The sequence below is a fragment of the Perissodus microlepis genome, chromosome 10 (assembly GCF_051167445.1).
Source record: "Perissodus microlepis isolate ML-2025 ecotype Zambia chromosome 10, ASM5116744v1, whole genome shotgun sequence".
NCBI lineage: Eukaryota > Metazoa > Chordata > Actinopteri > Cichliformes > Cichlidae > Perissodus > Perissodus microlepis.
In genome coordinates this window covers 13,281,444-13,309,249 of record NC_140470.1, presented here as the reverse complement: position 1 = coordinate 13,309,249, position 27,806 = coordinate 13,281,444, and the positions used below count along the sequence as shown (strand labels likewise).

The 27,806-nt window shown below is 39.1% G+C and overlaps 1 protein-coding gene across 3 annotated transcripts in view; it reads left to right on the top strand.

Annotated features, from left to right (window-relative positions):
- Window positions 1-25,514, top strand: part of klhl13 (kelch-like family member 13) — a 45,256-nt gene extending 19,742 nt beyond the window's left edge. For 2 of the 3 annotated variants that reach the window (XM_084942205.1, XM_084942207.1), the window contains 7 exons: window positions 2,137-2,208; window positions 8,823-8,964; window positions 10,435-10,567; window positions 13,377-13,573; window positions 14,790-15,585; window positions 19,173-19,286; window positions 24,375-25,514. In XM_084942205.1, the coding sequence (XP_084798331.1) occupies window positions 2,137-2,208; window positions 8,823-8,964; window positions 10,435-10,567; window positions 13,377-13,573; window positions 14,790-15,585; window positions 19,173-19,286; window positions 24,375-24,862 (1,942 nt within the window). In that variant the 3' untranslated portion in view covers window positions 24,863-25,514. The remainder of the gene's footprint in view (window positions 1-2,136; window positions 2,209-8,822; window positions 8,965-10,434; window positions 10,568-13,376; window positions 13,574-14,789; window positions 15,586-19,172; window positions 19,287-24,374) is intronic. The other variant, XM_084942206.1, reaches the window with a different exon arrangement.
- The last annotated feature ends 2,292 nt before the right edge of the window (window positions 25,515-27,806 follow it).

The following is a 27,806-nucleotide window of genomic DNA, read 5'->3' as shown; positions in this document are numbered from 1 at the left end:
ACGTGTAGACACCAAGTTTTTTTGTTAACATTTATATATATGACATGCAATGCTGAATAAAAAGAAAAGGTCATCTGTTTTTGTTTTTATTACGTGTGAAAAGAATTTCTGGTGCATTACAAATTTAAAAGCATCTGTCTCCAGAAAATGTGATGTTGGTCCCACAAATGTCAAAGAACCTAAAACAGATGAGATTAATAAAGTTCCTATCGATGCAAGGCTAAACATGACGAGGCAGTAAAGCCATACTCATTAATCTTTTAAGACCCTTCTGCTGTCATTCCAGGAGAAAGCCAAGTTGACTTTAGCTTCCTGAACTGTCAGTGGTGTAAGGATGTGTTTAAGCTTTCCACTGACATGAAGGGACTCGATAGGCTGCCACCCTTTCCCTTATTGCTTCTTTTCAACCCTTCAGCTTCCTCCTCCGGCTCGCTGAAAATTAAGGCAACATTCCTGTTCATGCAAATCTCACTGATATTAAAATGGATTGTATAGCATCACATACATTTACTTTGCACTTGTCGTAGTTAGAAGTACATTTTCTAGTGGTTGAGGAAAGCCCTGAACAAAGGCTTTCATCTGTACCACCATTATACAGAGTCTTTAACTGAATTGTTATCAATGTGCCAATGTAGTTGCTAAGGTAACTGCATTTCAAGGTACTACCTGATAGTAATTTTAACAACTTTGTTTATGCATAAAATCTAGGACAGATCTCTTTATTGACTTTACGGATGATATAAATCCCTCTTTTAATCTATTACTTCACACTCAGCTTGTGAAGTGGTCAGTATTATGCATGTATTAAAATGTTTTAAAATTAAATGAAATAAAATGGGTTTTCTTAGAATATGTTAAGGCTTCTGATACAATACCAACTTCTAGGAAATAGGGGGGTTATTCTATATATGATCAAGTAACTTGTGATTTTGTTTAAGCGTATTTATTGGAGAAAATGTAAAAATTTTACCTTCATGCTATATTATGAATATTATAAAATTTTTCATTACAGGCCCTCAAAGTACACATGTTAGTTATGCCTTTCTGTGAGCTCAAATTTCAGCATTTTAAAGAACTAAGGAACATCAGTTTTGTTTCTCCATTTCATGGCTGTTAGCTACATTTGCAACCGTTTACAATATGACTAAATTATAAAATTATTTTGACACGGTATGAATCACAGCCAGAAGATAAGCAAGGCATCAAAATGCAGGTTAAAAAAAGAGAGAGACAGTAGATATGCTATAATTTGTTTTGACAGCCACCTATCCCACATGGTAACGTTACCCCTTGAAGTTTAGCCAAAGTGCACTTTTTAAATTTCTTTCACATCCACGACACCAATGTTTGGTTTTCTTACTCTTTATGCAAAACCTTAAACTGATGACGTTTTGTTTTTCAAATCGATGTATCCTGTGATATTTGTTCTTAAAGTTGGTTATATGAAAAAACTTTCTGCAGTGGCTTAAAATGTGAAAAGTTTGCCCTCAATCCTGTGTACTTCAAGATTTTCATAGCAAAGGCAAGATTTTGCATGGCTTTATTTAGTACATATAAGTTATTGTACAAAAAAAAATTTAAATAAATAAAAAATCAGGCGGGAAGGCACTGATCTTTAATGAAATTATCCTGGCAGTATGTGTGACAGTGTATGATAATGAGAGTTTGATAAGCAGTTTTGTATTCATCCACCCTCAGTGTTCAAAGGTTGAATGTGCTTCATGACCTGCTGAGGATTAAACTGTGAAATGAGTTTAGCATTGAACTTGTGACAGCTTTTATTGAGCATAATCTTTCATACAAACACAACAACACAATTAATACAGTGTTATATATTGCTATGTTTTAAGAAGTTCATATATGATTGTGCATATGTTATATACGTATATAATATAGAAGCTTAGTAGAATTTATTTGAATGTAATAGTACTTTTTTTCAAGATCAGAGAAAAAAATATAACATAATATACATATTATTTTTGTGCTGGTCAGTGCTGCGTGCACTAAAGCTTTGTATCTTCAGACTGCTCAGGGATGCAGCTAGAGATTCAAGACTCTGTTCTCTGGTCTGTAAGGAAGAGCAGAACTTTTATGTGGGATGCTGTAGCTGTTGTCTTTTTTGTTTCGTTCCGGCAGCCACCAACACTCCTTTGTGGTTTGGACAACCCACTCTCTCCTCGCTGCCTGTCCGACTTACCACCTGACGGGGTAAATGTACCAGTACATTGCCTGTGCTCTGTGTCAGTGTGATTGTGACTATTGTTAAAGCCATCAGTATTTCGTGGTAATGGTGTTCCTGCTAGACATGGTCCATTATCATCTCCTTGTAAAATGTACCTTATTACCAATTCCATTCTCTCATTGTCATCTAAAAGATGGTGCTGTATTTAATTCTTAATCATTCGTATGTAACAGACCTGTAGTAATATAGCTAGATCTCATATTTCTAGTTTTCCTTACCTCCTGTGGTGGTAGAGGTCTCCGTGTTTTTGTGCTTATTTTGTTTGTTTATGTATCCTCATTGGTCCTCCTACCAGCTCCTCAGTTCAGCATGTGAAAGGAATAACAATTAGATTCACCCTGACCTTCTCTTAATGTTTATCCATCATATATCCCAAATGTCTTTGGCCTAATCGTTTGAGTCTTTACAAAAAAGTCTACACAGGAATGTTAGTTTGCTGAAGTCTTTGTGGTGTGTTAAAGTGCAAAGATGTGAAGCAATGTGAGGTGACAGAAAAGCCTGCCTGATGAAGCTTTTTGTGAGTTTGAGGTCAGCTCGGCTTATCAGAGCCTAAAGTTTCTCTGTGAAGAAAAGAGGAGAAAGTTTTCCGCCCACAACTCTTAAGCTAACTTTTTTAAATTTTTTATTAGCACGAATAATGAGTCTAAAGATGAACAATAATGACTTTTAAACCAGATTAGGCAGCAAAAGCATTCAGTGACATTTTCATAGTATAGCAAGTTGAAACCCTTTTTTTCACGTCCAACTGATCCAAAGTAATTGTGCCTCACATCGTTAATAATTCTGCATTTCCAGCCCTGTGTGCAGTTTTCCTTCACGGCAAAAAGATTCAGCATCTATAATTGTTGGTAAAGTTAATTACTGTGCAACAGTTACTATAAAAATAATTACTGAAAGATGGCTATTTACATTTCACACTAATGTACATCAAAAACATTACAATACCCAAGCAGACATTTAATTTCCATTCTGTGTTTGCAGACTAATGAATCTCTGCTCGCTTACATACTTTATTTGCTCACAGACTAAAGCATAACAATAGCAGCAATCAGGCCAGTAATGAGCATTTTATTTTACTTAGTTAATGGTGTAGATCTTTTTTAAGTGACCATTTGATTTGTTGGGTCTTTAGTTGTGGAGTTCAGTAATTATTATGCATTTCTGAGTTTCTTTAATATGTGCAAGGTTAACGATCTAATGAGTCACCATTTACTTATTCTGAAACCTAAAGGCAAAAATGCTGTGTGTTTAAATGGCATTTTATTTCAAATGGCGAATCCTTTTTTTTTTTTTTTTAATTGTAACTGAGGAGAGTGATCTTCCCTTTTTTATTATCATTTCAATCTTGATCTTTGTCAAAACCATCAAAACTACTGTCTTAATACAGTCTTTAACGTTGACAAAATGGTTTACGGCCAGTGAAAGTAGACCAGTTCTGTCACATTGCTTGAGGTCAGTTATTCAGGTCAAATGTGCGGTATCGCAGGTGATTCGGCAGCCTGCAGCCTGTGATGTTTTTAAAAATAAAGACACTGTTTTAAAAAAACAATGCATGTTGCACTTGTGGACTCATTCATGTGCAGTCCTATGAAAAACCATGCTATATGAGTCTTTGCACAGTTCTGTAAATGCTGCATAGGGTTTGAAGTGAGACAAGCTGATCCCTTATAGTTATGGTTCTCTCTGTTCTTGACTAATAATGGTAAGAATATAATTTTTATAGTGAAGTCCTTGCTGCAACATCTAGTTTTTAATGCAAATCTTACCTTTGCTGAGAGGTTTTTTGTTTTTTGTTTTTGTTTTTGTTTTGTTTTGTTTTTTTCAATTTTGGGTTAACTATTGTGAAAAAGGAGACCTATTTGAGTTACACATCACAAGAAAATAGTCTCTAAAAAGTAAAAAAACAACAACAACCAAACAAAACAAACAAAAAAAAAAAAACAAGTAGTCCCCCCATAGGGACTGCTTAAGAGGGTAAGTAGCAACAAGATACTGTTAATCAAACGTACTCAATTAACGGCTAATGAGCCTCTGTGAGTATCTGTATAATAACAGAAAATTTGGCAGTTTTCTGTACAAAAGCTCAAATCTTCCCAGCAAATTTACCCCAAAGTCAGACTTTGCAGTGCTCAGATTTTTGCAGAAACCCCAAGAGCTGCTTGTCTGACTCAATTAGTATGTTTAGTGTTAAAGTTTGTGATGTTACAGTTAGAAAAAGAATGGCAAATGGACTGGAACTTGTTTAGAGTTTTTCTGCTACAACTCTCATTCACCCAATCACCTATACATTGTTACAGTGCCTTTATCTATACCTAATCACTATTGTATCAATTTACACATGTACACTGTGATGAATGGATCAGGGGCAATTTGAGCTTCAATATCTTTCCCAAGGATACTTTGACATATAGACTGTAGGAGCAACTCTACTACCTAAACCACAAGCGCTCTGGAGCAGCGCCCTTTGTACACTGACCATTCAGCAGAAACGGGCTTCCACATAAGAAAAATAGGAGAACACTAGTATTGTTTATACATGCATGCATGCATGCATGTATAATCTGTACCAATATCAAAGCAAACTTTGATAGAAGCAGGTGTGAATAATTATTTCTGCCATTTAGCATTCATTACATCCTTTCTGTGAATTGCATCTGTTTTCCCCTTAGCCCACCCATCCATTTTCTTCTGCTTATCCAATTCAGGGTGATGGGGGTGGTTGGAGCCTATTATAGCTGCCATATGGTGAGCAGAGAGAGCAGGGTACAGCCTGGACAGGTCACCAGGGCTAACACAGAGACACAGACAGCCACACACACACCTGTGGGCAATTTAGAATCACCAGTTAACCTAACCCTACTAATTGCATGTCTGTGGACTGTGGGAGGAAGCCAGAGAGAATCCATGCAGACACGGGGAGATGATACAAATAGATGGCGGATTTAAAAACCCGAGTTCTCCCCTGTTCTTTTTCTTTCCCCCCACAAAAGAGATGTCATCAAAGTGTGTTTTTCTTTTTCATGACATGTTCAGTGTCATGAAGAATTAGAATCACAGCAAAATACCTAGCTTTAACTATCTCGTTTCTTCTAATCAGATGTACCATGTTGTGCTACCAAATCTTTATGTAACAGATGAACACACCATCACACTTGATTACTCCTATAATAGACTTGCATCAAAAGCTTTAATGGATGTACAGTTTACATAAGCAATGTTCTGCCTACTTATTACTGATGTACATAACGTTATATGAGATCAGTCTTAAAATAGATATGCATGTAATGCAGACGGAGGCAAGTGTTATATTCCCAACTTACTTTACCAGCTGGGACTATGTTTTCTTTATTTATGATTAAGTAAAAACCAGACATGTTAGAGATGCTGAGGAAATCTGAAGACCAGATGATTGGTTATTAGACTGAGCAGCTCACTTTATGCTGTGATCAGAGTTGCTATACGAATATTGCTGCTAAGTAGAAAACAGACATATTTAGGAGACTCTCAATATCAAGAGCGTTCTTTAATTATTCATTGTGGGTGTGTAGTTTTCCGTATACTTAAAAAGAATAACTGTACACCCTCCTCTGTGTGTATGTTTATCTATCTGTTATTGGGACAGACATAAACTGTTTTTCAGTTTAAATGTGAAGCAATTTTAAAATATTACCTCCACCTAAATATGCCCCATTAACTTAATTTCATACATATGAAAGAAGAGCGTGACACTCAGCGGCTCACCCAGCCTTTTTATTAACATGTAAAAGCTATGTTTTATTCAGTGATGTTGAATAACAGCCCATCAAAGCACAGGGAACATTTACTCACAAATGGGAAAACCACTCCACTACCCACAAAAAATAAATAAATAAATTTTTAAAAAATCAAGCGCTCAGCCAGACAAGAACTTCAAATTACTTCCATTAGTTTCGTATATCTGACAAGCGCTGCCTGCTCATGGGGTCTGTTTGAAGACGCAAATTCACTTCTATGCTGAGCCAAACATTTTTGTGGGGTGAAGAAAAAAAAAAGGATTTCTAACCAGGCCAGTATTCGTCTGAAAATTAACACTGTTTGAGGCCCCAATTGCACATTAATTGCTGTTTATGTCATCTCAATATAGTGCATGGAGAATAGAAATAATATTTTAGGCCTAGTTTTCATTCTGTTAGAAATACAGATCTTTAATTGGCTACTGTGGACGCAGACTTGGCAAAGAAAGTTTTGTTTCTTTCCCATTAAAACAACTGCCCTTATTCAATCACATCATTGTTTTTATTGTCGGATTGTCATCATGTTCTTGCTTTTCTAGAAATGCAAGACAGGTGTTTCCGATTCTTTTGCGAACTGTTAACTCCAAGGTCAGCTGTTTTTTGTTTTTGTTTTGTGTTTGTTTTGTTTTTGGTACTTGGAGTAGAAAAGCAATCCAAATGATTTGCTTATGACATACACTATAGAGCTGTGTTGCTTGATAGCAAATGTTAGTATTGTTCTTCTTTTGATCCACAGCTCTTGTACCCAAATGAGCTTCATTCTCTAATGTCAGTTTTGTCTGAACAAAATGTACTCGTATCCCGAGAGTATCTGCCTTGGGGATCTGAGTCACACTTGCCGTCTTTCCATGTTCACCCTCTATGGAGCAGTTAGGGACTTTACACCCTATTACATCACATGTCGAGGTTGTAGTTGTATCTGAATTTTCATCCTTTTACACATTCATAGATTATAACAAAATGCTAAATTATCGTGCTCCCACGGCGCTGACTTTTTTCTCACAGACGGCTGCTGCAAGATTTCCCAGAGGACTCTTACTGTGTAGGATCCACGAAAGGATAAATGGCTCAGACATTATGCAAAACAACAACAAAAAAGCCCCAAAACTTTCATTTGCTTCAATCATCATTAGCAGTATTTTGTATCTTATCTTTTTTTCCCTCCCTAAGCTCTGAAACCTGAGAAATAATAACTGGACATGTAATATGCTTTCACTATTAGTCACATTATTTCTATTTAATGATCTTTTTCAGTGCTGCGCAGCTCATTTAAATTCATTAGAAGCTTTCTTCTTTTCATTTCCTCATTAAATTTCAAGAGATGATGGATTACATAGCTGTGATACCCATCAGCATCCAGCTTGAGTCAAAAAACAGCTAAAGTGTCACTAAGTCTACATCGGGCGGTATTCTTGTTTGTTTATCACTTAGCCATTGCAGTTAGTTCATTTTTTTGTGCACTGCAGAAAAAATCCTTCAATGTCAACTTGAAGCCAGGCGCTTCACTTTCACCTTCACACTTACTTTTTCAAATATTTTGGTGTAATAATGTGTTTTGTGACACTCTGTGGCCTCCAGAGGTTGCAGTGTTTGTAAGAAATGTGCAATACTAAAAAGCCTTGCATGAATAAAAGAAGAGGGGAGTGGAAGGAAGGTGAGCTGCTGCTGAATGTATCAGAAGACAGGATGCAGTTGTCAGTGGCGAATCCATTTGCAAACTTTATGTCCATGTGTATTTCACTGAGATGTATATTCTTGCCAATTTAACATGATGGAGGCTCTAGATGGAAGGTGGTAGAGGTTGTCCAGAATGAAATCTATTCATCATCCAGGGACAATTCAGGGAGCTTCTCTTCATAATTTAAACATTTACTGTGTACTGTGGGAAATGGTGTATGTCTCCATTTATATAGTGATATTATCCTGTCTGTGTCTTGTTCACAAGCACACACTGGTGGCAGGAATCTACCAGGCACGGTGCTTTCCTGACCACTGGGACCAATTAGGAGTTTAGCCTCTTGTCCAAGGTCACTTTGACAGGTGGACAGAAGGAGCTTGGGATTGAACCGTTATACCACATCCACCTAAGTGGAAATCCTCAGTTCTGGCAAAAGGGCTCGTATACTGTGGCTACAGCAAATATCCACATCACATTTCATGTAAATTAGGGCAGAGGTCATTTTGGCACTGTGTTGAATATTCATGCCAGATCCTGCTGATGTTAGTGCTGGTGGTGTGACACAGACATATGTGCCTATAACTTGTTCATCTATACAACTAAAGAGGATAATAAAGGCTGTGAATATGACATTGGGATTTCAAAGCTTGTTTTTTTTCCACAGAATGTTTAGTGCATATCATTGCATGTTCATTTAAGTGCTAATTAACAAAAGTTAGAACGGATGCAATGTCAGCCTTGGGTATTTGACAATGTTTTACTGATATTATGGAGAAACATTTCTTGCATATTAGTATATTCTCATAGAATTCATGAGCATCTTTTTAAGACTCGGGAGTGGCCTAGAGCTGGAGTCTGGTTGGTTAGAGCTTTGGGAAGATCATTGTACCTCGTTCACTTCCTTTGCCACAATTTCCCTCGCTGATTCAGTCTTGCAGTTCTACAACTTTTAGGTGACAGTCTAACAATTAAGCTACCGCCGCCCAAAATGTCCTTAAGCAGTGTCACTTTGAAAATGCATCTGTCCTACTTTCCAGAAGCTAAAATTAGAGGGAAATGTGCATTTGCTACTCGTTTGAAGTAAAAAAAAGAAAAAAAAAAGAAAAACTTATTTCCTTTTTCCTATTAGATCCCTCGTGGAGGACGACGACGCTCACATGAAAGTTGCTCTGGGCTATGGTGATATGGGCATCTCTGCTCACCTTCAGGCATCAAAGACTGGAAACACTCGATTTTTCACAAGCAACACGCACAGCTCAGTGGTTCTTCAGGTGAGAGTGCAGAAACATAGAGAAAACAAAGTGTAGAGTCAAATATCACCTTCGTCTGATAATAACATTAATGTTTGGCCTTACCATTTCTTTGGCGATCTCGTGAGTAGTTTCTATAGCTCTGCTCACAGGTGTTTGCAGATTGCAGGCCAGCAAGATGTTGAATATTTGTTTTAATTGGATTTCTTTGAAGATTAAAAACTGTTAACATTGCGATATCACACAACATAAGGGAATTGATACCATGGATTCCTGGGCACAGTTTAATATCTCGTCTCGTGTTTCAGTAATAATCCAAGACAGTTGGGATTTGGTGTCTATGTAATTTGATGTAAGGGGTGAGCGCAACCTGATTTAGTGTTGATGAAAAATATAACAAAAGCTCACTCATCTTGTACATACACAACCCCCCCCCCCAAAAAAAAAATAGTCAGGAAGCTGCATAAATGTTACAGTTGGTGGCAGCTTTGGCATGTCACCGCTGATTGGTGCAAAGTGAAGATCAGCCTAAAGTTGTGCTAGTGAGTGCTGGCATCATGCTGTTTGCTGCAACAGCAATAACTGTCCTTCGTCATCGGCTCTCACTGAAAATGAATGGCCGTTGGCTGCTTTTGCAGCTCATTAATCTTTTGCTGCCACAGCACAGTAAGGGAATGCTAATGATTTTTCTAGCCTGATGTGATCGTACACCCTGATTATAGAATCTGTTAGTCTCAATTAGGTGGTGCATTTGGAAGCATCCACCAAAAAACCCGCCCACTGATTATTGCAGGGGTTGTTTTAGAGTCGGTATGTGTTATACAGGTTTTTTTTTTTTTTTTTTTTTGTTTAATTCAATTTCGTTTTATTAAATAGCGCCAAATCACAGTAACTGTCGCCTCAAGGCGGTTTTTGGCTTGCACATTCTTAGTGCACCCCGCCATAACCATAATCAGAAGTGGTAGTCAGTTGGTAGGTTGTGAAATCAGGCGTTGGGTGAATAAGTGCAATATCCACTTATGAATTAAAGTGTGTTCGCCCATGTTTAGTGTAGGTAGTGCCTTTTAGCTGTAACTTTGCATCAGGTTTCTATGCCAACAAGAGAAAAAAATCCTGTCACTTTGAACCAGTTGTGCGTAAGAAAGCCAAGAAAATATGAAGGCAACAATCAAGTCGGTCAGCTCCAGCTCAAGACTAGAGCGCTGTCACGTATCATTTCTGTCAGCTCATGTCTGACAGGCCGTTGCTGACGGCATTTTGTTTTTATCCTCACTGAACCACAGAAGTTCATTGTGTTGAGCCCTAAAGCAGTGACTGCTTTTTCCTTTTTTGGCAGCAGCCATATTTGAAAGTTTTAGTATTGGTGCTTTTCATCTGGCTTTGTCTAAGCCGAGATCTTCTTCTTGGGAGTAAAATCAGAGCTGTTCAGGTGCTCTAAGCTCAGGGTCAGCAACAAACTCTCTCTTTCATGTTTTTTTTTTTCTCTTTAAGGGATTTGACCAGCTGAGGATAGAGGGATTGCTCTGTGATGTCACATTGGTGGCTGGCGACTGTGATGAAGCTTTCCCTGTGCACCGTGCAATGATGGCCTCCTCCTCCGACTATTTCAAAGCCATGTTCACAGGTTGGTCTACAAGCCCTTACTCCAGCCAAATCACGATGTAGAATTTTGTGATATTTGTGACAGTGGCACAGGCATTTAAGTACTCTATATCTCTGTATTTTCCACTAAATTGCTTTCTTTTCATGTGCATTTCTGTTTCTACACAGTGGCAGTCATGTTGCTAGAATTTTGCATTGTGAATAAATTACTCAAATTGACCTTGTGCCCTCATCCCTCCAGTACTGAGCATATATTCATATTATAAAACCAGCTTGTTTGAGCCATTGTTATGCATTCATGTTCATGGTCATTTGTGCTGGCAATGAATATAAATGACCTACTTGCCTGTTTCATCTCCTTTGTGCACTGTATGCAGAGGCAGAAGAACCTTGAGCTCTTTTTAAGTACATAGAGAGTGTTTGTGTGGTATTTTCAGGAATAACAGACTGCAAAAAATTTTCTTCATTCACTTTCGGATAACAAAGATATCTGGGCAATTAAACTGAAAGCTTTTAATCTGACACGGGGAAAACGAGTAGCACAGATGTTGTCAGAGAACGCAACCTTACTGCACTGAATTTATCTTGTATTAAACCGTAGGTGTTTACTTTCATGACTCAAGCTTTGATGGGCAACTTGTCATCAAGTAACATCACGTTCTATATGATGAGCAGTGCACACGAATTTCTTTTTCTTTGTTTGGTCCAGATTAGCTTGTGAAATATAACGGAACAAAGGAAAAGCTTTTTGTTTTGTCTTATTTCACTAATAAGTTAGCTTAGGGCTGTGCGATATGACCAAAATCTCATATCCCGATATAAGAATTCTATCGTCCCGATAACGATATAAATCACAAAAATGTAACATTTCCCGTAAATTCTGTGAATCTCGAGCAGCTCGTCTTGCGGGAAGTGTTTCCAGCTGCGCGTCATGTAGCTGGAGTGAGTGTTTTAACACCTAGAGTCCCAGAGAGCAGCCATTTGGCTTTTCTACCTTTTAAAACCCGCCTTTCTAACTGCCAACTGCCTCTTTGTTTGTCCGGGGGGGGGGGGGGGCTGCTAAAAGTTGTGAACTTCCTTTTGTGTTCGTCTTGATGCATTCTCAATCATCCAGGAAAATAAATCTCCAAAAGTCACCAACTTGGAGTGGTTAGTTTCCTGAGCCACAAGGAAACTTGTGTTTCAGTTTGCCATCTTAGGGAGAAATCAACACACATGGGTGTATTTTCTTTGTTGCTGAGATTTATTGATAAAAACAGTACAAAAAACCCCCAACCATTTGTACACATATTTACAAATAATAATAAAAAGTGAGTGAGTACATTTCAACATTTTCAGCAATCACTCACAAACCTGGCACTGCCATGGTATCTGTAGTCTGCATTTACCACAAGTGTATCTGTAGCAGTGAACACATCGCACAGTGGCATGATTGTTCTTGCATTTGTGTTTGACCTGACACATGGCTCTTTTTCCAGGGCTAGGTGCCACGATGCATGAAACTATACATTTTTAGACATAAGTTGTAAAGGCCGCCGTTTTCTTTGTGAGTATTTATTACACGGCGTGCTGCGGGAAAAGCCTGTTCTAACGTTTGAGTCTAAGGTTTATTTTTTAGCACTTGGCGGCTCTTTTTTAATTCTCATCCGTAAATAATCTGCTCTTTCACGTGATTCAGTTTATTTTGAAAAGTCTCAACAGGATATTGAGCTTTATTGTGAAAGATTTATGTGGAACATAAACAAGCGGACACGCGAAGCAGTGTTGCCAACTTAGCGACTTTGTCGCTATATTTAGCGAGTTTTCAGACCCCTTAGCGACTTTTTTTTTCTAAAAAAAAGTCTCTAAAAAAAGACGTGAAAGCGCGTATCGCTTTTACTCTCAACAAGCAGCGGGTGCTGTAACGCAGTCAGTTCTTCTTTTACTCTTATGCTGTTTTGTGGATCACAAGGTTTAAAACTACTTATAAACACACACACAAAGTAACTCCACCAGAGTGCCTATTTCGGGTCACTTTTGCCGGTCCAAGCCAGGGTAAAGGAGCAGGGTTGGAATTGTGACATTAAAAAAAACAATAATTGCTAAAAGAAATTTAATTTGTAGTTCTAAATAAACTCTAAATGCATTTAGGACGTTTTTTTTACTCACTTTATGTCTCTTCCGCGATGTTATTTCTCTCTCCAACAACATAGGTTACAATTAGATTAGCATGACCAATTATGAAAATTAGGCGATGACGTCATTTAGCGACGTCTAGCGACTTTTAGGACAACCAATAGCGATTTTCCTTACTGAGGAGTTGGCAACACTGACGCGAAGGTGTTACCGTCGCTGTTGCTAACATAAACGCATAAAAACAGGCGCTTGTCCGTCCGTAGTGTGGTTATATAAAATATAAGAGAAAGAGAGAACTTTAAGAAATTAATATAGCCACTACAGTGACCATCAAAACGATGAAAAAATATTGCCGTAAACAGTTTATTTTGCGAAACCACGAAACAAACGATAGCGTAAAATGAAACGATAGACGTTTTTATATCGTCATCTGATATATATCGTTATATCGAACAGCCCTAAGTTAGCTTATTAGTGAAAAGGGAATGCTCTGAGTGTAAATGTTGAACAAAAGTGCTCCCTTATGCTTACTATTCTTGGTGACATAAGTCATTTGACTGTAAAAACATTGGTATTGACATTTGCATCTACGTGATGTGTGCATATATTAGCTTTTATTCTTTTGAATAAAAAAAAACTATCTGAGTTGAACCATATAAAGATACTATATGTTCAGTACTATAGTTTCTTCTTTCCCTTACTCTCCTCTGGTGCAGGTGGAATGAAAGAACAGGATTTAATGTGTATCAAGCTGCATGGAGTAAACCGAATAGGCCTCAAGAAGATTATTGACTTTATCTACACGGCAAAGTTGTCACTCAACATGGAGAATCTGCAAGACACTCTTGAGGCAGCCAGCTTCTTACAAATCCTTCCAGTGCTGGACTTTTGCAAGGTCTTTCTCATCTCTGGGGTAAGGAAATACTCACAAAAGTTGTGTTTTTACAGCTATCCTGCAGTTTTTAAGTTAGCTTATTGTCTGAATTAACTGGATATAAAATTTGAAACGTTTTTTTCATAAACATTGTGTCATTTTAAACAAATTCCATCTAATCCACAAGTACAAACTGCAATAGTTGCACACTCTTACTATTTGCACATCCTCTACAGAGAAAATAGCAAAGTACAGTATGACAAGAGGGCCACCTCAATGCCAACCACATATATTCAATTTGTGTAATGTACTTGGATATTTATGATTTCAAAATATTGTATCTATTAGAGCTGTTTTGTTATATTTTCTAACTTTGTAATTTAATTTAATTTAATATATTTTAGTTTAGTTACTATTCTTGGTGTCTTTGACTGTGACCACATCATTTCATCAGGGATTTAAAAAAGTATCTTGATTCTGAATATTTTGGATTTGAACTGGTGGGAAAGTTGTGAGAGCATGCCTGTGAGCCAGGGGAAGAGCAAAAAACCAAAGACTTATTTTAAATGAAGAAAAAGTACGTTTGAACAACAATTTTGTTTACGGCTTGCGCTTGTTGTACAGAGTTAAGAGAAATCAGCTTTTAATTATAATTTCAACTGTTAATATGTCTGCCTGCTTTCATTAGCTAAAGTTATCATGCAGTGACTATTAATGCTGACAGCAAAGTGTTTAAAAATGTATATGAGCAGTTATTAGTGTTTCCAGAGTGTATGTACTTGTTTTTTCTTTAATGCAGTGCAGCAATCTGTTTTTACTGATAAATTTATCAGGGTGTATTAAAGCTGGTTTTCTTGCCAACTGTCTGAAAACCCACGTTTTTTAAATTTAAAGTGATATAAAATGGACAAAAGCAGCAGAGTCAGTTGACATCTGCTGTGTGTTAAATTGCTAAAGCACTGATTCTTTGTAATGAGACTTCTTTCCCTTGAGCTGAGAATTAGTCAATATCATAGCATATTCTTTCATTTATGTTTCATTCACTGGGACTTGAAACTAGCAAAAGGCCCGTAAATTCACAGAGCAAGGGTCTGAGGACATTTTTCCATAGATTTCTATACAACTAAAGGAATGACCAATTGTAGGCCAAGAGGTTTTTTTTACTTTCCAAGGGCTGTAAGCTACATCCATCCTTTTCTATTCACACTTACTTGCAGCTTTCCAAGATTTTTTACTTGTTTTTTTTTCTGTCAAGGTTTCTCTGGACAACTGTGTAGAAGTGGGACGCATTGCCAACACATACAACCTCACAGAGGTGGATAAATATGTCAACAATTTCATCCTGAAGAACTTTCCCTCATTGCTGGGCACGGGGGAGTTTGTCAAGCTACCATTTGAACGCTTGGCTTTTGTACTGTCCAGTAACAGCTTAAAACACTGCACTGAGTTAGACCTGTTCAAGGCGGCTTGCCGCTGGCTACGCTTTGAAGACAGCCGTATGGACTATGCCCCAAAGCTCATGAAGAACATCCGCTTTCCTCTCATGAACCCGCAGGATCTCATCAATCACGTGCAGACTGTGGACTTTATGCGTACAGACAACACCTGTGTCAACCTTCTCCTGGAAGCTAGCAACTACCAAATGATGCCCTACATGCAGCCAGTTATGCAGTCAGAACGGACAGCCATCCGCTCAGACAGTGCCCACCTGGTCACTCTGGGTGGTGTTCTGCGCCAGCAGCTTGTTGTGAGCAAGGAGCTGCGTCTCTTTGATGAGAGGGCTCACGAATGGAAGGCGCTGGCGCCCATGGACGCACCTCGTTACCAACACGGCATTGCGGTCATCGGCAACTTTCTCTATGTTGTGGGTGGCCAAAGCAACTACGACACCAAAGGCAAAACAGCAGTGGACACGGTGTTCCGATATGACCCTCGCTACAACAAATGGATCCAGGTGGCATGCCTTAATGAGAAACGTACCTTCTTCCACCTCAGTGCACTCAAGGGACACCTCTACGCTGTCGGTGGAAGGAATGCTGCAGGGGAGCTTGGTGAGTTTATTTCCCCCACTTGTTTGTTTTTGTTTCCTTTTAAGCAACAACAGGGGCCTTTAATTAATATTGTATGAGATTTTACACTTTTAATATGAGAGAGCAGTATGAGAAAGAATGAACGCTTTAATAAGGCTGCAAGCATACCGACGCCAAGTAATCAAGAGCCGTGCATACACATCATTTGCTGTTTCAACATGTCGCACACATAATGTGTGTGTAATTTAATAAAATTTAGAGGATGGGCACATTATCACAAACACCCTCCCAATCGAATGTAATCCATTACAAAAGCATTTCAGCACATGCAGAATCAATTTCAGTTATCGCAGCCTCAGAGAAGTGGCATGGTTTTTGATGAGGTGTTGTTTAGGGTGTCATAATATATCATGAATAAAATAAGTTTAGATTTTTTTCTCTCTCCGTGTAATAAATTGCAGTGCAATACAACAAAGCCACAGCCTACGCTGATGCAGTCTTAACAAAGTCACAATGTTTCTATTTGTTCAGGGCTGTGGTAGGTACATAACATTGAACTGTAGGTGATGAGATACAGCTGAAGCTGGCACACAAACTGTGCTTGCAGGGAGGATTAAATAAAGAGGTGGATACATGTTGCCAGTGGCGTTTTCAGTGATTAAAAAGGGAAGAAAAAAAAAGCGGGTCATATCAGATGAACTTGTATCAGTAATCTGATGCTTTTACAAGCTTTTTGGTTCACATTTCATCCCTCTGGTGGAAAGGCAAAAGCCAACAGATGTATTTATACATTTATATCTAGTCTTTGTAATTTGGTTGTTGATGCTGAGTAACCAATCTGCAATCTCTGCACCAACTGTAGACCACAGAGAGGTGCCACCCAGTACTTAAATTCAGCTCTGTAGCTGCAGTGGACAGAGAGAAGCTACTGTGGAAGCAGTCTGGGTTATAATTAGACCAAAAAACACAGCACCAGTTCACTGTCAGTCTACACAGCTGCCTCTTCCTTCTTTACGTTTCACTGCCCTTTAACTGCATGCGGTTAGGCCTCCATGTTTTTCTGGATGTGCCCCTTTTATTATATTTGTTTGCTCTGGGTAGATCACGAGGGTGTGGTTTTTCTGTTATGTCAGAAATGCCTAGATTTTAAAAGAAAAGCTTCACGACATAGAAACAAATATTTAGAATATACTTGCAGACCTGAGTGTTGCATGGATTTTAGTTTTGTGCTGCTTTTATATTTTCAAAAGGATGTAAGAAAGATGCACGTACTTACTAATTCTAGTTCACCATATTGTAAACCCTTTTATAGCTCTTGCACAATAACAGCTCAGTCTTTTAATATAAAAATAAGACTGCTTCAGGCACCTATATATGCTTTAATTGAAAAAGAAGCAAAATGTACAGGTCTCGCTGTATGTCACCACAAGCTGCCAGTTTTTAAAATTATTATTCTATTTTCTATTTTCTATTTCTATTGTTGTGGTGAAGAACTTGTAGAAAGAAAAAAAAATCCATGCTAATTACAAATGTGACCTTTCCAGCTTACAGAAGAAAATCGTACATTTCAAGGTTTAAATGCAATTTATAATTTCTTTATTGAGAAGTTGCTTGTGATGAATTCCATTTTCAGCAACTTTGCAGTTTAGATACGGTCAGCACAACTATGCTATTTCCATCAAGTTGGTGTGAGAGTTTGTATACTGCTGAAGGTCACTTTGATAATAGTTGTTGAGCAAGCAGACCTAGGTATTCACTGATTTCCTTGGTGAGACTTGTCCAGCTGGTCCAGAGATGACTCACAATCCTTGTGAGGGAACAAAAAAACCAAAAACCAACTGCCTGTAAATCTGTTAACTATAGAAGATGACCAAAAGTTTGTGAACTACATTGGATTACCAGGATTTCTAAACTTATTGATGATACATTTAAATTTATTCTGACTCATTTATGAAGAAACACAATGTGAGTGAACTAATAACACAATGGTTTAATCATTTACAGTGCAGGCTGGAAAAGACCGGCTCCTGAGCTGAGTAACTAACAGGAGCTCCTCTATAACCCCATATTCTTCAGTGGCTTATGAGTCTTGTAAAATGAGGAGGAATTTTGAAGGACTGCACTAAACAAAAATCTTTATCTATTTCTACAATGATATGATTGAACAAAACTCACAAGCTTATACTATTCAGACTATAAAAACTGTTGTGACACTGATTTTCTTGTGAGCTTGGGTTTATTGTTTTCTCTCATCACCGAGCGTTCTCAAAGCTTCAGGGAATGCACTGCTGCCCTGAAAATTTCTTCATTGAAATTTAGCCCTGCGACAGACTGGTGACCTGTCCAGGGTGTACCCCGCCTCTCGCCCTAAGACAGCTGGGATAGGCTCCAGCCCCCCCCCCCCCCCCGCCACCCTGAAAAAGGATAAGCGGAAGCGAATGGATGGATGGATGGAAATTTTGAATTCATTCTTCTCTACACTATTGTAAGGCACCCAGGCCTGAGGTAGCAAAGCATCCCTGAATAATGATACTACCTCCACTATGCCTTACAGCTTCGGTGTTTGTTTCAGGAATGAAAAGAGTTTAAGCAGGTTGTAGAGATTCTTGCAGGCGTTTGGCAGGTAACGTTGGGCTCATTTCCACCATTTCTATTGGGATGTACTCTGTATTTAAGTGTGTTTGTGCTTAACTGTCTCAGTTGTAATTTTTGCAGGTAGCTGCTTCTGGAAAGTGGAGCAACAGTCCTGATTGTTCAGAATTTGTCCTCACTCATGTCTTTAGAAATACCTGTGTAGCCTTTCCCAGCTCAGTTTACTCCTGTAGCACTCTTCTGAGGTTCTGCGAAAGTTGATTGAAGCATGTTTATGGGGATTGGCTCATCTACAACCTACATTTCCAGAATCCGTAATTGGAGCACCTCACTTCAAATACTTTCTGCAACAAGTTCAATCCAGAAATGTAGAAAACTGGATCCCAGATATAGTGAACGCAGAAATGATGAAACAGATCAGCCACTGGTGAAACCCATTTTATTTGCCAGGAAGCCTGGAGCAAGTCAACAGGGGAATTATGGGACTGTAACCCATAATAAATGGAGAAATTCTGGTAATTCTTAGTAGTTCACAAATCATAAATGTTAAGCTCTAGTGAAATGGAAACTTGTGATTCTGCAATGTTAAACTGTGGTGTTTGATGTGAAGGTAAATCATTACCTGTTTTTCAAACCCTTCTCCATCAATGCAGTGATCATACATGTTGATGGACCCTGGCTGGCTGGCTGGTTTTGGGGTTCCCAGCCAGCAATTATCAGCCTGTGAGCATCTGATATGAACCCTAAGGTCACCTTTCTGATTTCTCTGATATTTTATAGAACCATCCTCAGACACCTTAAGATGAAAGCTCGAACAATCTCACTATTTCCTGCACAGTCAGTGCATTCAGAGCTGGTGGGGATGTGTACTCTCTATTTAAATCCTTGTTTTAGCTCCCACGCTGAGACCCTCCAAGGCCTCATTTGCTGCTGTTTGTCCTCCTTAGTTGTGTCTTGACCTACTTTCTACTAATACAGTCTTTTTTCTCTTTTTTTTTTTCATCTGTTTCTTCAAGCTACTGTGGAGTGCTACAACCCAAGGACAAATGAATGGACATACGTTGCCAAAATGAATGAGCCACATTATGGCCACGCTGGGACAGTGTATGGTGGTTATATGTATATTTCAGGTAAGTGGCCCCAGGGAGTCTTGAGTTTATTATCGGCTTAAATAAATAGAGATGTAATGTTGCATGACTGGGTAAGAGTTGTTTTTTTTAATTGTATGTTTTAAAGCTACAATAGCAATAAATTTTATTCTCTGAATGTGTTATAGAACTGCAAGGTGGGGTCACAATAGTATCTCATTTTAGACAAACAGTATATAGAGTTCTGGAGTTATATGTGAGTCAGGATTTTTCTGACAGCCTGTTAATGCTAGGTATTTTTATCTTTCAAACTTCATATAAAGAAAGTGTCTTTCACACTTCCAGACTTTTGCAAATCTTTCCTCACACTTTATTCATCTATGCTGAGCATGCTTTTGGAGCCTGCGAGGGTTCAACACTTAGGGCAGATGGCGGACACTGAGAATTGGGCCTTCAGCCAGCCAGTACTTTCTCTTTAGGTGACACCTGGGCACTTGTTCACTTAATACGACGGAAAACAAATCCTGCAGTATGGAGATGAGCCCTAGTTTCTTAGTGTGACTAATCCAGAGCGGTGCTACAAAAGATGGGGAACGGTGGTGGTGGTGGTGGAGGGGAATTGGGAAGGATGGAGCAAAGTAGAGGACTAGAGCCTGTGTAGGAGGTGTAACACAGAAGAGACTGTAATAATCCCTCCTGGCCATGGGTACTATGATCCATCTGCAACACATGAGCAAAAAAACTGTTTTATGCAAAAATATTTGAAAAAATAGATAATGGAGGTTTTCAGCATTGGTTTTTTTTTAAGTATATATATATATATATATATATATATATATATATAAGGGGAGATAGAAGTAACAATAAGAATGGAAATGGTGTTGGTATTTTGATCCTTTAATCCTCCTGAATATGAATACATTATGAACACCAACACTTACATAGTTGCATTAAACGCATATTGTACTTACAGTGCCACCTGGGAAACTTTAGCTAATGAAAATAAAATGTTGAAATGCTCTCTAGCAGCAATATACTAGCAGCAGTATTAAACCAATTTACAGTCTGAGGTGTTGACCAGCTTCCATGCAGTTTTATTAGATCCAGCAGTGTGATCACTGTGCACACAAGCCGTGAATTCAATCCACAGACCTGCAAACGTTTGCCGGTGTTAGATGGTCCTACAGAAGGCACCTCACATTCTCTATCACATTGGTTCCAGTTATCTTTCATGTTTAGCTGGAAAAAATTGCCACATTAAAAGTACATGCAGCCCCTTTGATTTGATTTTCATATCACCGAACTCTGACGTGCTGGAAAGAGGCCAAAAGCTAAGGACTACCTCCACACATGAGTACTATCAGGGTTTATATAAACAATTTTTAATTAGTTAATATTTCACATTATCAGGGAGAAGAACTGGGGCATGTTTGGGATCACACAGATCACAAGATTTGGCAGACCTAATATTAGAGTGGAGCCGAGATGAAAGCCACACATTTTACTTTTTAATATAACTAAAGTGAAATGATGAATAACAAAACGGTCACGGCCTGAGCTAATCTGCTGGTAGCCAGCTGTATGAATCGTTTCGCCCCTGGCAGTACTTTCCACTTCGTAGCGTTTATTTCCACTTTTTGATCGTCTAATGGATTATCCTTTTTTCGTGTGTGTGTGTGTGTGTACGTTTGTGTGTTGGTCTCATGTTTCAGAGATACAATCAATCACAGTTCAGCAGTCTTGTAAATTCTACTATTGTAACAGCTGGCTGTGCACCTGTGACAGCTGAAAATATGTGTCAGGGAAAATGAGCACTTGCGTTACACGATAAAACTGGTCAGGCAGTTTTCTGAGTACAGCTGTGGGTTATAACACAACAGCGTGTTTTCAAGTGCCTTTAATGCCCACGGCACAGGTAAACGAGCATTACCCATTAGTGCAGTTTTGTTCCGGCGAGTCCCTGCTGTAGCGTCCGCGGTCTCAGAGGTTACAGTCGCGCTGTGCAAGGTGACCCGAGCTGGAGTGCACTTCTGTGTCTAGCTGTCACAGTACATCAGGTCACATTCTCCGGCTGTGCTGCTGCGCTGTCTGAAGGTATTCTGTCAGCTGGATGAGCCTGACGAATGCACTCAGCCCACAGACCATCACGGCTCAAGTGGTGTGACAGAGTTCAGACACAAGCACTGAAAACGGCACAGAGCAACGCTGCTGCTGGTCCACATTCCTATCGAGAGATTAAGACCCTTTGGTTTTACTATTACACTTTCTCCGAGTGTTCTGATGATTTGTGTGTGATTGTTGCTTCACTGACTGGGGATTTTTGAGGTTTTCGCAACTCACAAGTTGTCTGCTAATGGTGTTTTTATGTAAAGAAAAAATGTTGATGTAAATCTCATGGTTGAGATTTTTATTTGGTTTTTTTTTCCTCCATTAAAGATGATTATATTTGATCATTTATATTTATCGGGACATTTTATATTTTAAAAATCTAAAGTACTCTCCGCTTTAATTCATCTATGCTGAACATGCATTTAATGTCAGTGAGAGCTGACAGTAATCTCAAATGGATATGGTTCTGTAATGCAAACCTTCTTTCTTCAGGTTACTCTGAAAAGGGAGAAGAGGGTAAAAATTGGAGCTCAAGATTTTTCATTTTCTTTCATCATCCCTTTCTAGCCTCTTTATTTTAATGTCAGTGTCTATTTATTTTAAACCGTCCCACAGTAAAACTGATCAATATATGGATGTGCTTCCTTCAGATCAGGATATTTTCTAGTTTAAAAATCTGCTGGGCTGAACGTGCCTTTTGATTCTTAGCTTACATGTGTGTTTATATTTAATTTCTTTGCATTAATAGTGACATTTCTGCACTAAGCAGAAATGTCACTGGCCTGCAAAGTTGTTTGGATAAATTGAAATAGTTGAAAGCGGTCATTTGAAAGATGGTTAAGAAAGATTCCTTTTCATATTTTTTATTTCTGACAGTCTGCTAGGTATTTGTATGTTTGAACTCGCTACATCATTTAAAAACACTGTCTTTCACACTTACAGATTTATGCTAATCATTCCTCACACCTTTGATTCATCTGTGCTGAACATGCATTTGAAGTCTGTTTGGGCTCAGTGCAGAGAACTGACGGTGCTCACGAATATTAGGTTTCCAAATGGTGATGTCCTGTGATGGCTCCACATTGAATCATATGAAATGTTGGTCGTACCTGTGATATAATGCAGGTGTTGGTTAAGACTGTTACAGCGTAGCTCCTTTGCCTTTTTTGTGTGGAGTTATGAAGTGAATTTAAAAAATAAGGGGCTTCTGCTTAAAACCTAAAGAGAAAGTGTGTTGAATTTCATTGTATGACTTAAAACCCAGAAGTGATGACCCATAATGGCTCATAACTGTCTGAAATTTCAATTTGCTGCTCACCTCAAGAGTAAATAACTGTCTATTTTATCAGGAATAGTGAATAGAGGGAACAGGGGAGCCATTTAGAGCTCATATTCCTGCAGGGACTAATAGTCAGAGTGAGATGTCATACGGCTGTAAAATGAACTTGACAGTACGACTTCAAGAGGGTGATTATGCTCAATGGAGAAACGCAAGTGACTGAAAGTATTTTGCATGACACAGAGGCCATAAATGCAAACCTCTCCATTCTTCAAGTCACTCTGAAAAGTGAGAAGAAAGTAAAAACTGGTTTCATCAAGCCTGCGCTGCCTTTTGTATGTTAATGTCAGTCTACATATATTTTAAACCACTCTGCAGTAACACTAATCAATACGTGGATACATAGATCGTTACATATGGGCTCTCTAACTCATTATGGGGTATTTTTGGAATCTGCTAAGCCCCCTCCCCACCTCCCCGTCTATTTCGCATCATTTCTGTGAGTCCCACATATGCTGGCACTGATTCAACCAGGTCGCTGGTTTTACAAGGGGACTCTGCAGTTGTTTTATATCTGCATGGCTGAGCAGGGAAATGTTTTGGCGTGGTAAAACAAGGGCATATGTAGCAGACATTATGAACAATATCGCAGTCTGCCCTAAGCTGCCTATGGAAGGGCAAAAGCTCCTCAGCAAGTTTGTCAGAGCTGGGATCAATTTGGCAAAATCTTGTCTGCTCTTAGTGTCTCTCTAATGGCGCTGATTAGACAGAGATACTGGAAAACTGATCAGACATTATTGTATTAGGGAAAGGCCAAAGCCATTGAACTGAATCAAAATAGCAGCACACTCCCTTGAGAGGTATTACAAGGAGGCTATTTTGACTCCAGCACTGTTCTCTTGTCAGGGTTTTAATAGCTGATTTGCTCCGTGGACTACTTGGATAAGGAAAACGGATGGTGAGGCCATCTTTGAACCTGATCAGCTAAGGGGGTGCTCCATCAGAGATCTGAGTCATGGCAGCTGAATAGACGGCTTAGGCCTGAACAATAAACCGAGCGCACGATCACTGGGCAGCAAGAAAAGAGGGATACTGCCTGTATTCGGCGTGCTCTGCAAATCTTCACTGCATTTGCTCCTAGTCAATCTGCCTGGGGGGGGAGGGGTAGGCTGGCTTCCACCCAAATGCATGCTGGGATTGTGTTCCTCTTTATTTTAAGCCTTCCCTGTAGACATGTCCTGTTTTTTTTTGGTTGTGTTTTTTTCCCTCCTTCCCCACTTTCCCTCAGCATTGTGTGTTGCGGTGTCTACAGACTGTTTGCGTGAATGCGCGTGCATGCGTGGACGCTTTGTAATGGTGTTCCACTTTGTACTGAGCGCTCCTCATCAGCATTATTTCATGTTGTGGAAAAGAGGCTGAAAAGCTATTGATGTCACTTCGGTTTTGAAATCAGTGTTTAGCCTGCAAATTGGCGGGTGGGTTCGAGTGAAGGTGTGGAAAAAGGGGATCAAAGAGAAGTCAGAGGTCTTTTTTCTGTTTTTGTTTGTTTTGTTTTTTTTAAATGTGCAGCCTTCCAGCGTCAGAGCTGGCTGATGCTCCACATCGGCCAGATGAATAAAAAGGTTGGCTGACTTGAGCGAACGAGTCATTAATCTGTCTGATTGACAGCTTCTCCCAACTAATGAGCCTTGAGCCCTAATTTCCATGCTCTTGTTTCATTTTATATTTTTTTCTTGCTGCAGGTGGAATCACTCACGACACTTTTCAGAAGGAGCTGATGTGCTTTGACCCGGATGCCGATAAATGGACTCAGAAAGCGCCCATGACGACAGTTCGCGGCCTCCACTGCATGTGCACGGTGGGCGACCGTCTTTACGTGATCGGAGGCAATCATTTCAGGGGCACCAGCGACTACGACGACGTCCTCAGCTGCGAATACTACTCCCCCGCCCTCGACTTGTGGACACCTATCGCCGCCATGTTGCGAGGTCAGAGCGACGTGGGCGTGGCCGTGTTTGAGAATAAGATTTACGTGGTGGGCGGCTACTCGTGGAACAATAGGTGCATGGTGGAAATAGTACAGAAGTACGACCCCGAGAAAGACGAATGGCACAAAGTTTTCGACTTGCCCGAGTCACTGGGGGGGATCCGAGCCTGCACACTCACAGTTTTCCCCCCTGATGATATGTCGGGCTCACCCTCCAGAGAGTCACCGCTTTCAGCACCTTGATGAGCAAAGGGGGTGAGCCCTACTTCGCTCATACCCCCGTAACCCTTCCCCACCCCCCCCCCGACAGCCCCCCTCAACAAACACACCTTATAGACTTTGTTTGCACTTCCTTTATGGACAACATCTGTACTGCATCCCAAACTACCCCCCAAGTCCACATCCCCTAAAGCTGTGCAGAACCCCCCCTCCCACATCTGCGTGATGAAACCTACATACCAACATGGTTTGGCAACCTAATTACATGTTAATTTTGCATACTTGGTATATTTTGGCAGGAAAAAAAACAACAACAACAAAAAAAAAAAAAACAACCTCCACTTGAAAAGTGACTTTGCAAATCAACTTTTCTACCTGATGTCCAGACTTTTCTTATGTCTCGTTTCTTTTGGTGTTCTACCTTGAGATGTTGACTACCACACTGACTCTCTCTTCTAGTCTATGCCAGGTTAGATGCAGGTGACACCCTCCTCAGACAGCAAACGCATAGGGACCGATGAGCTTTTGAAAGACAAGTGGTTTTTAACTCAGGGGTTGGCCCAGGCCCCATCTTCGTCTCTCTTGCAGTTTCACTTCTTTCCTGCTGTTGGTATGAAACTGTTAACAAAAATGGTGTTTTCTAAATTTAATAAACATGATTTTGAAAGTAATCAAATATTGTCCTCTTCACTGGCTACAGCTTGAAGTTGCACGTATCCAGGTCGTATTTTGATGTCTGAGTGAATCTAAAATCTCTTATACAGGATTCATGATCATTAATCAGCTGAGAGAGAGTTGGCTTCCTTTGTTGCTTTGTAAACTTGTCTGTAATGAATGAGCTGTGAATGACGTGAAGGAAAAAATCAATCAGTCTGTTTGTGGGGAACGATGACTTCGCTTTTATACTGTGGAGCTGGACTGTATGCAGTAAAGGATAACCACAGACATAGAGTGTGATTTTTCTTTTTAGAGCCACGCTGTTGAAGCACTATCCACCCAGTGATGCAAACTACACTGCTGACAAGTGTTAACTGGAATTTGGCAATTCCACCGCTGTCACCTCTTCTCCTGCCATCATGACAGACGATAATGTCGCCCACAATCTGCCCACCTGCTCCCGGATCATTAAAGCCTTAATAGCAGCATATGGTGTCCGAGACGTCGGCTTCAAGCTGTTACTAGGAACAAAAGGTTTGTGTAATCATCAGGTGAGTTGGCTCCAGAGCTTTAAATCCTCATTATAGTCACATTATGTCCCTTTAATGAGATGCTGCAATGGTGCTTGAGATTTGAGATTGTAATGCCTGTTTCTGTGTTTTCCAGAGCAATAATCTACTATAGGTCTGTCCTTTAATTAGATTGTTTTAACATGTTATGAATTGATATGCGTTTGTGCTTTTTTTTAATGTTTCATTTTGAGGCTCTTATGTGCTAAACGGGTCAGTCTTGTTTCATTAGCTACATTTTAGCTTGGTCATGTTTTTTTGAGGGTTATGTTAATGTCACACTTCAAAAAGCTTTTTTTTTTTTTTTCTCTAAAGAGTCTTATTATGAAGTCCTTTTTAAATGTAACAGTCTGCATCATTCATCTAGTTTTAAAAATAGGCACTTTGTAATCATTTTAATGGAAAGCCACTGAATACACAGAGGAGCAAAACGTGATGCGCACAGCTGCTAGATGAGGTTGCAGGAGTAGGACTTCAGTGCCGTTGTTGCCTGGACATTTAACTGAAAATAACCCTTACACTGGTTACCATTTACCCTGTGGATCCGCTGAATGTGAGAGAAGTAATGAGAGCAAAGAGAAGAGGATGGAGTGATGCTGCAGGTAGAAAGTAGTAAGATAAGATGATAACCGCTTCAGTTAGCATGCTGGGAAAAAGGGTGATTATTTAGACTGAGAGACTCTTTAAGGCTAAGAAAATAATCCACCTCCTATCGTGTAAAGTTTGATTGCTAAGAAACATTTTCTGCTAATTGAATACGTCCCTGATATAACAAGTTTATGTAAGTTTGTCAGCTGAAGAATCTTTCTTTTAGTTGTTATGCTGTGGTACTTTTCTTTTTATTATGTTTGCAGTCTTAGCCAGTCGGAGGTAGGTTTGCAAATAACTGAAAGGATAAAGGCAAAGAATTTTCAAGCCATGCTGATGCTGGACTTTATTATTTGTACATTCTAGCAACTGGTAATTCACTCGGTGTAAATGGTAAAATAATTTCTTCCGGATCAGAATTATTATAGTTTTTTTTTTTTTTTTCCTAATTAGTTTTGGTTTTTAATTGATTGTAGTTTCTTGAGTGGATCTTCCTATTTCAGTTTTGTTTGTATTGTTTGAAATGGTTTAGTTTTAGTTTCTAGTTTTTAAGCACGTTAGCAAGCTAATGTTAGCAAGCTAATGTTAGCAAGCTAATGTTAGCAAGCTAATGTTAGCAAGCTAATGTTAGCAACCTATTTAGCTCATAATCCCTCAGGGCTCAAGAAAACCTCAAAGATTTTTATAGTATAGATGTTTAACCTTATTATGATGACCGTTTTATCCCAAAAAAATTTCTTTCACATAGCAGCTACACACTGAAAATATATTACTGCAAAAAATAAGGCACCACTTAAATTACACATAGGATCTCTATGAACAAAACATTCAAGTTGAAAATCTTTACCACCTTTAAATTTGTGTAATTTGTTGAGAACAAAATGACTTAATGGTCATAATGGAAAACCAAAATCATCAACGCTTTCATGGTTGGATTCAAAATGACACCAAAAATCAAGATCATTGATTTGTTATTGTTATTGAAATCACAGCCTGAACCAATCATAATGCCTGTATGCACTCTGACAATGTCTGGGATGAGGTTATGGATGGCATCCTGGAGGATATCCTGGACAGCTTTTTGGTGCAATTTAGCAGTGTCTCATGTATTACTACATAATGAGGTCTGGAGAACATGAGGACTAGCTGGTGGT